General features: G+C 35.9%; 1 protein-coding gene across 1 annotated transcript; it reads left to right on the top strand.

The window, feature by feature from the left end:
- Window positions 1-397: 397 nt before the first annotated feature.
- LOC136230403 (U4/U6 small nuclear ribonucleoprotein Prp31 homolog) lies at window positions 398-4,589 on the top strand. The gene is made up of 9 exons (XM_066019469.1): window positions 398-557; window positions 671-719; window positions 1,129-1,194; window positions 1,376-1,513; window positions 1,833-2,725; window positions 2,812-2,882; window positions 3,254-3,356; window positions 3,464-3,539; window positions 4,326-4,589. The coding sequence occupies exons 2-9, from the start codon at window positions 717-719 to the stop codon at window positions 4,431-4,433; spliced, it is 1,458 nt and encodes a 485-aa protein (XP_065875541.1). The 5' UTR covers window positions 398-557; window positions 671-716; the 3' UTR covers window positions 4,434-4,589.
- The last annotated feature ends 4,412 nt before the right edge of the window (window positions 4,590-9,001 follow it).

Here is a 9,001-nt window from a genome sequence, read left to right as displayed (position 1 = left end):
ATTAATGTGCATTTTATTTTTTGATTTTGCTTAAACAAATATTGATAATTACTTTATTATTTTGTATTTTGTACACGCATAAATATCTTTTGGATTTTTTTCATATTCATCCTCTTAATCTAATACTTTGATTGGAAATATTTGTTTATTAATGTTAGTAAAAATTGAAGAAAAAAGATAAATAAAGAATTTTATTTTTAATCAACAAAAATCGAGGAATCGACACCTCAGCTCCATCGTTACTGTTTTATATTATATAATATATAGACAGATGAGTTGTTTGTTAATGATTTGTCGTTTCATTATAATACGACACTAACAGGCAAGCGAATCTCGGAGTCGTCCTAAACCTATACGACTTGGCGTTTCAGGAGTGTGCTAAGTTCGCATAGGATAGCTAGTCGTTTCGTGAAGCAAGCACGATCCTTGGGCTTACTAGGCTGGATCGAGAGTGTGTGTTCTCTCTGTATTTCTCTTTCAAATAAGCTTGGGGCTTCATCTCAATTAGCGATATCAGTTCTCGATCTCCTAAGAATTAAATACAGATTCTTATTCAGGTATTTACTACCCCCCTTCCTCGCCCTCCTTGTGCTCTTATCTTTTAATCAATTTGCTAATTCAGATTTCTGGTTCTTTTCACCTCTAATGGAAAATATTTTTAATTCCTCAGAAGGCGCGCACCCTACTTTGCTTCTTTTGAATTTCAAGCTAAATAAATGGTTTGTTCCATCATCTTACATCTTCTATCGTTATGATTTTCTTTTTTGTTATGTTTTTTGGGCTGGGGATTAGCAGTACTGTTATCATTCTACATTAATTCGAAAACCTAGAATTTCAAATATCTAATAGTTTAATTGTGGGTTATTCTGTCATTTGCACATTGTAATATTGCATTAGCGAGGGCCTATGGGTGCTTCCAATTGTGGATATTGAAACCCTATAATATGAAATTAGAGAAAGCTAATAGTTTTTCTTCTACATTCTATGATTTTCGATGAGTCTTTTTTCGAGTGGAGGAACTAGTTGAAATGATTTTAGTCGTTGCTCAAGTTCCTTACTTCATACTTATTTATCCAAGATTCATCAGCCAAGTGTCTGCTAACTTGCTTTCTTTGCTTATCTTGTCAGGCCACTCTTGCTGATTCTTTCCTTGCGGACCTTGATGAATTATCTGACAATGATGCTGAGCTTAATGTGAGTTCTCTTGCTTTCCTTTATGTCAAGTTTCCATGGCTTTTTTCTTTGTTTTACCAGTTAGTATGAGCATTGCTGGACCTGTTTATTTAATAGTTTTAGTCTTTTGGTAACAACTTGTTTTTTTATTCTATTCTGTTTATCATCTTTGACATTCTTGATTTCTCATTTTCATTCACAGGAGGAAGAAGATGCTGATGCTGGAAACATGGAGGAAGATGTTGATGGGGACATGGCAGACATTGAAGCTCTAAATTATGATGACTTGGATAGTGTGTCAAAGTTGCAGAAAACACAGAGATATAATGATATAATGCAGGTCAGTATTTCTATCATGCAGCTCACAATGTCATGATTTAAATTCTGGGTCGGTTAGGCTCAGACAATTTTCAAAATCCAGGATTTCCATTGTCTACCTACCATTATCATCTCATGTGGTCCTGCAACTCTTCTGCTTCTCTGTATCCTAGTAGAAATTTTGACACCATGCTTAGTTCCTCGCATATTAAGGGTGTTCCTTTGCTTTCATTTATTCAATTATAAGTGCATTTTGAGCTATGGAGCTTGTTATTTGACTTCATCCAATGCTTTATTATATCAACATGGGTACAATGGCTAATCTGTTCTTTAAATGGCAGAAAGTGGAAGATGCTCTTGAGAAGGGTTCTGATATATTAGACCACGGAATGGTATTGGAAGATGATCCTGAATATCAGCTTATTGTAGATTGTAATGCACTGTCAGTTGATATTGAGAATGAGATCATCATCATACACAATTTTATCCGTGACAAGTACCGTTTGAAATTTCCAGAGCTTGAATCACTTGTTCATCATCCTATTGATTATGCCCGTGTGGTGAAGAAGATTGGGAACGAGATGGATTTGACCCTTGTTGATCTGGAAGGTCTTTTACCCTCAGCTATTATTATGGTGATTTCAGTGACAGCATCAACGACAAGTGGAAAACCACTTCCTGATGAAGACCTTCAAAAGACAATTGAGGCATGTGATCGAGCTCTTGCTCTTGATTCAGCAAAGAAAAAAGTGCTTGATTTTGTAGAGAGTAGAATGGGTTATATTGCTCCTAATTTGTCAACTATAGTTGGGAGTGCTGTTGCAGCAAAGCTTATGGGAACAGCCGGTGGTCTCTCAGCATTAGCGAAGATGCCTGCCTGTAATGTTCAACTTCTTGGTGCCAAGAAGAAGAATCTTGCTGGCTTTTCCACTGCAACATCTCAATTTCGTGTGGGTTATATTGAGCAAACAGAGATATTTCAGACAACTCCACCTTCTCTGAGAATGCGTGCTTGTAGACTCTTAGCTGCAAAGTCAACGCTTGCAGCACGGGTAGATTCCACCAGGGGGGATCCATTGGGGAACACTGGAAGAAACCTTCGGGAAGAAGTCCGTAAGAAAATTGAGAAGTGGCAAGAGCCTCCTCCTGCAAAGCAACCTAAGCCACTTCCGGTTCCTGATTCTGAACCTAAGAAAAAGAGAGGTGGTCGGCGGCTGAGAAAGATGAAAGAAAGGTACTGCCAATTTTGCTATAATTTTACTCTGGCCTGTTCATATCTTTCTTTTGATCTCTTGTAACTTCCCTAATGCATTTTCTCAGATATGCTTTAACAGACATGAGGAAGCTTGCTAATAGGATGCAGTTTGGTATTCCTGAAGAGAGCTCTTTAGGTAAATTCTGCACTTTAGCATCTGAAGGTTCAAAGGACATAGGTTTATCCATTTTATTCATCAATTGATGTTATTGGCAAAATATACTGTTAGTCCGAGTTGATTGAAGCTCTTTATGTGCAATTACACAAAATACAAAACTAAATACTGTATATTTGCATTTAAGTTCATGAACAAGGAACACTTAATCATTTATGTCGTTTTTTGCATTGCATATGAAAGATCCAAAGTGAATATCAACCAGCTTTTGTTGTTTGTGGCATATAAAGAAAATTTTGTTAAGAAATGCTATGCTCGAACGTATTCATTTTTTCAGGATGAGAATTCATCAAGGTTTCATTTCTAACGGTTAGTTTGCTTGTTGAGAATAGGTGATGGACTGGGAGAGGGTTATGGAATGCTTGGTCAAGCAGGGAGTGGCAAGCTGCGTGTGGCTGTTGGTCAAAGCAAACTCGCTGCTAAAGTTGCAAAGAAGTAGTTATTTATCTCTCATGCTTACATTGTGTTGCTTTATTTTATTTTATTTTGTGATTCACAACAAAGCTGCAATATTTATTAGCTGTTTCTTTTTGGTATTTTAGATTCAAGGAAAAATATTATGGAAGCAGTGGTGCTACATCAGGTCTGACATCAAGTTTGGCATTCACTCCTGTGCAGGTTTCTATCTATTCCTTTTCACCTTGTCTTTGAATCACTGATGTTTGAGTTATTTGTTGTGTTAAAACTTCCAACCTGGTGATCGAAGCATATGGCACTGACAGAAATTATTTTAAAAAGAAAAAATGATTAGAATAATAATGGAGGACCTATAAATAGCCGCCGTCATTTATATGTTCTGTTCAGTGTAAGATTTCCCTGCCTTAAGAAAGGCCTGTGAAGGGTAAAAGGTCCCTGCCAAACTGAATCATTCATGATCCTTTATGTTTGAGTAGTCTCACTGTTTCAGTTAGTTACTCTGGAATTGTGCTTTATTAAATGACCATACAAGAACTTTACATGACCAGTTGACCCTGCTATCTTTGTTATGTTTTCTAATCACGAGAGTGGATATATATTTATCAGAGGTTAAAATGGGTACTTTCTAACGAACACCTTTTACGTGAAAACTTGATCAACTGTTGAAACATTGTATACTAAGGATCCACCATTTCAGTTTGTCCTTGTACTACTTAGGCATGCCCTCTTATGTCAAATCAATTTGGATAGCATTGATGAAGATAAGTTTATCAAAATACTATCATGCAGTTTGTTCTTTTCTAGAACTGATACTTGTTTACAATTCCATCCTTGCTTTGAGAATCAAGAATTTACTGGGTAGTAAGCTGTAAATTGCATGTATATAGAGAGAGAGAGAGAGGGAGAGGGTGCATTGGCTACAATTATGCATAGGATTCTGAATTATTTGATCGACTCGCATGGTTATATGTTTGCTGCTGATGTCAGGGGATCGAGCTCACAAATCCACAAGCACACGCACACCAACTTGGCAGTGGAACCCAGAGTACTTACTTCTCGGAGACGGGAACATTTTCGAAGATCAAGAGGACCTAAAATGTGCGAGATCCATAACATGGTGAGCAGCAACTTGACAGTGACCCAGAAGGGATTCGTTTGTGCAAAAGCCATCTTACATATCTTTGCTGTCAAATAGCTACCATAAATGATGCACTTTTGTGCACTATGACTAATAGGTGGTTTTTGAGATTATATCTTGAATGGTAAAGTAAACAGAAGACATACAGATCTTTAGCAAATATAAGAGGGAATTTAATGAAAAGCAAATCTGTGTGATGTCTTCTACAAAGTATTGGTTTCACTAAGATTTATCAGATTTCATTCGCCAAAGTTTCAATAGGAGTGAACTGAAATTTCTTAGGAATTGCAATAAAATTTGCATCCGCTTTTTACTAATAAGTTGAAAAATATATCAAACCCAATCCTTAATCTATCAATTAATAGTAGGGCTGTAATCGAGCCGAGCCGAGCTTTGGCCTGTTCAAGCTCGGCTTGCTATAAAATTAACGAGCTCGAGCCCGGGCCGAGCTTGCTATAAAATTAATGAGCCGAGCCCGAGCCGAGCTTTAGCTTGCTCAAAGAGCTTGAGCCGAGCTTCGAGCCCAAAATCCTCTTTTGGAAGGTTCATTAAGAAAATTATCTAACCATGAATTGTTTGTGAGTAAATTGTTAATTATATTTGTGAAGTTTGCTCGCAAATAACTCTTTAGTTGTGTATATAAACAAGCTCACAAGCAAAGTTAGTGAATAAATAAATAAGATGGTTACAAATAGTTCGTATATTACTCATTTATTATGTTTATGAACGAACTCATCTAATAGTAAATGAAATATATTAAGTTTAGATATTTGTGAACTAACACAAAACTATATAGTTTTCTACAAAACTAAAATTTGTTCATAAATGTTCTAATCGAGCCTGCTCGCAAGCTTTCGAGCCGAGTTTTGGTCTGCTCAAGCTCGGTTCGTTTACGAACCGAGCTAGTAAATCGTGTTCATGAGCGGCTCATTTACAAATCGAGCCGAGCTTTTATTAAGCCGATCATCGAACCGCTCATGAATGGCTCAGCTTATTTACAGCCTTAATTAATAGTACCTCAAAGAATCCTATAAGGGCCCAAATATAGGTTTTAAGGTTCTGTTCATTTGCAGGAAAATAATGAGGGAAAATGTTTTTTTTTTTTTTCCATTTCCAGCGTTTTTTTGTCAACAGAAAAAAAAAAAAGAAAAAAAGAAAAGAATTAGAAAAGTAATGTATCATTTGTAAAACTTTTTCCTAACCCTTTTCTTTAGTTCTAAACTCCCTCTTCTGTTATTTTTTGTTAAATGGTTTGACCCGTTTAACAACAACAACAAAGCCTTAGTCCCGAAATGATTCGGGGTCGGCTAACATGAACCATCATATAAAACCGTGAAAATCAAGTCGTGTCAGCGACACAGATTCGCTCCCTCCACTCCGTCCTATCCACTACCATATTTTCCTCAATTCCCAATAAACTCATATCACTCTCGATCACCCTCCTCCAAGTTTGCTTAGGTCTTCCCCTACCCCTCACCACTACATCCCTTTGCCACTCTTCGGTTCTCCTAACCGGCGCATCAAGCGCTCTACGTCTCACATGGCCAAACCACCTTAGTCGGTTTTCTCTCATTTTATTCTCAATAGATGTAACCCCTACTTTTGTCCTAATTATTTCATTACGCACCCGGTCCTTTCTCGTGTGACCACACATCCATCTCAACATACGCATCTCCGCCACCGACATCTTATGGATGTGGCAGTGTTTCACTGCCCAACACTCCGTACCATATAACAATGCTGGTCTAATTGCCGTCCGGTAGAATTTTCCCTTCAATCTATTAGGCATGCCGGGATCACAAAGGAAACCCGTAGCACTCTTCCACTTCGACCAACCAGCTTTAATCCTATGGGCAACATCTCCATCTACTTCTCCATCCGTTTGGATAATAGATCCTAAATACCGGAAGCAATCCGAGGCCTGAACAACTCTCCCATCTAGGGTGATTGTCCCTGCCTCCCTACTCCTACGGCCGCTAAACTTACACTCCAAATATTCTGTCTTACTTCGACTCAACTTAAAGCCTCTAGATTCTAGAGTTTGCCTCCATAGTTCCAACTTCATCTCCACTCCTTCTTTCGTCTCATCAACCAACACAATATCATCTGCAAACAGCATGCACCATGGTATACCATCTTGAAGTGAACTTGTTAGTTCATCCATAACGATGGCAAAAAGAAATGGGCTTAGTGCGGAACCTTGATGCACTCCAATCGTAATAGGAAACTCTTCAGTTTTCCCAACACTAGTACGTACACTCGTGCATACTCCCTCATACATGTCCTTTATGATGTCAATATATTTCCGCGAAATGCCTTTCCTTATCAAGGCCCACCAAAGTACTTCCCTTGGTACCTTATCATATGCTTTCTCCAAGTCAATGAAAACCATATGCAAGTCTTTCTTCTTATTTCGATAGTGCTCCATTAATTGTCTCATTAGATGGATGGCTTCCATAGTTGATCTTCCCGGCATAAAGCCAAACTGGTTTTCCGAGATCTTCACCGTCCTCCTTAGCCTTTGTTCAATCACTCGCTCCCAAAGTTTCATAGTGTGACTCATTAATTTGATTCCCCGATAGTTGGCACAATCTTGGACATCGCCTTTGTTCTTATACAAAGGGATTAAGGTACTTTTCCTCCATTCTGATGGCATCTTATTGTTTCTCCAAATTTTGTTGAAGAACGTCGTCAACCATTCGATTCCTCTTTCTCCCAAACATCTCCAAATCTCAATAGGGATGCCATCAGGTCCTACTGCTTTCTTCAACTTCATCTTACTTAATGCCATTTTGACTTCACCCTTTTGAATTCTCCGCAGGCATTCATGATTTATCATATCGTGATGGATACTTATATCTCCAACATCTTGTTGACCCGTTTAACATAAAATAAAAAAATGAAAAAAATGAGAAATCAAGAAAAAGAAAAAAAAGCGTGAAAATACAAAAAAAAAAGTAAAAATATGAAAAAAACATGAAACAAAATCAAGAAAAACACAAAAAATAGTTAAAAAGCAGAACAACACAACAAAAACATGTTTTTTTTGGTTTGTTTTTTTTGTTTTCCACATTTTCAGGATGCTGTTCTTTTCTTTCTTTTTTCCTTTTTTTGTTTTCCTATTTAGTAGGATTATGAAATTTTTCAACTAGATTCCAATGAAGTGAAGTCCAATGAAGATGCTAATTCTAATATGTAGAATTTTAAATTTAATTGTATTTAAATTATATTTTAATTAGATTTAGCTAATCGAGTTAACGAGTCAACTCGAAATGGGTCATGTCAACATCAATCCATTTATTAAATAGACTGTTTCATGTCGGCTTGTTTATTAAATGAGTCGTGTTAATACGTTTACCCATTTTAATAACCCTAGGTTTGAGATTATTAATATTATAGTTGAAGATATGTTTACGTATGAATATTTAAATTTCATCTATATTTTGTTGTTGATATTTTTTTTATATAAAATGTATATATTGTTATTATAATATAAACTTTAGTTGAAAATAAAAATTATAAATAAATATAAAAGTACAATAGGAAAATATTTTTTTAAAATATAAATAAATATCGAAACACATTTTCTGATCCGAAAAATATTTTAATTTACAATCGAGGCTTAAGACTCAAGATTAATGAATGACATAGCCCACATTTCCATCTATTAAGCACAAAATCAGAGTCTAGGGCTTAAAGATAATGACGTGTATTTTACTATTATCTCAACTGCCATTATCCTAAATCAGAACTAGTGAATTCAAGCGAGCGAGTATCCTAAATGAGAACTTAGGCAAAATCAGAATTAGTCGAATTAAGGTCATTATCTCCCCTTCATTACATGAGGGTGCAAATTACCATCCCTAACTACGGGCGTTAACGAACCGAACTGATACCGAATCTAGGCTGATTGGGTTCGGTTCAAGAATTGAAAAGATCAAACTCGACTCGAGTTCAAAGATCGTTAAATTTGGAATTTTTAAGCTCGATTTGAGTTCAAAGCTCGTCAGGTTTGGAATTTTCAATAATTTGGTTGCTACTGTATTACTTTGTTTTTTTTTTTCACCATTGGATGATGATATAGAAAATTAATCTAATGGTGAAAAAAAACAAAGTTATCATCCAATGGTGGGAGAAAACAAAGTAATTTTTACTTTGTTAAAAACAAAATAACCATAGTCTCCCTTATCAAAATTGTGGAATATTAAGTTTATGTATTAGTTGATAATATTTAATTTAAATATTTTAATTTATTAAAATAAGTGATTTTTAATTTAATTGACTAATTTAAGTGTTGGAGAAATAACGTTTATCAGATACATTTAAATTAAATAAATGTTTAATATTTTAATTTAAATAATTTTTTTAATAACTAGAAAACTTGTATTACGAAACGAGAAACATAACATCATTCTCAATACAGGAAGAAACACAAACTGAAAAATCTTCGATGAGAATTTTCAAATTAGATAGAGAGTGTGCCCAAGCATCTAAATTATGTGCGACGGCATTCGCTTGGCGCCTC

This window comes from Euphorbia lathyris, chromosome 5 (genome assembly GCF_963576675.1).
Source record: "Euphorbia lathyris chromosome 5, ddEupLath1.1, whole genome shotgun sequence".
In the NCBI taxonomy this organism is placed as follows: Eukaryota; Viridiplantae; Streptophyta; class Magnoliopsida; order Malpighiales; family Euphorbiaceae; genus Euphorbia; species Euphorbia lathyris.
Note: the sequence above shows the minus strand (reverse complement) of the source record. Positions and strands in the feature narration are given on the sequence as shown.

Bases quoted from the DNA above. Each gene is read 5' to 3' on its own strand.
- LOC136230403 (XM_066019469.1), top strand. The intron at 1,514-1,832 runs GTCAGTATTTCT...TTTAAATGGCAG, and splicing joins GATATAATGATATAATGCAG to AAAGTGGAAGATGCTCTTGA. The intron at 2,726-2,811 runs GTACTGCCAATT...GCATTTTCTCAG, and splicing joins CTGAGAAAGATGAAAGAAAG to ATATGCTTTAACAGACATGA.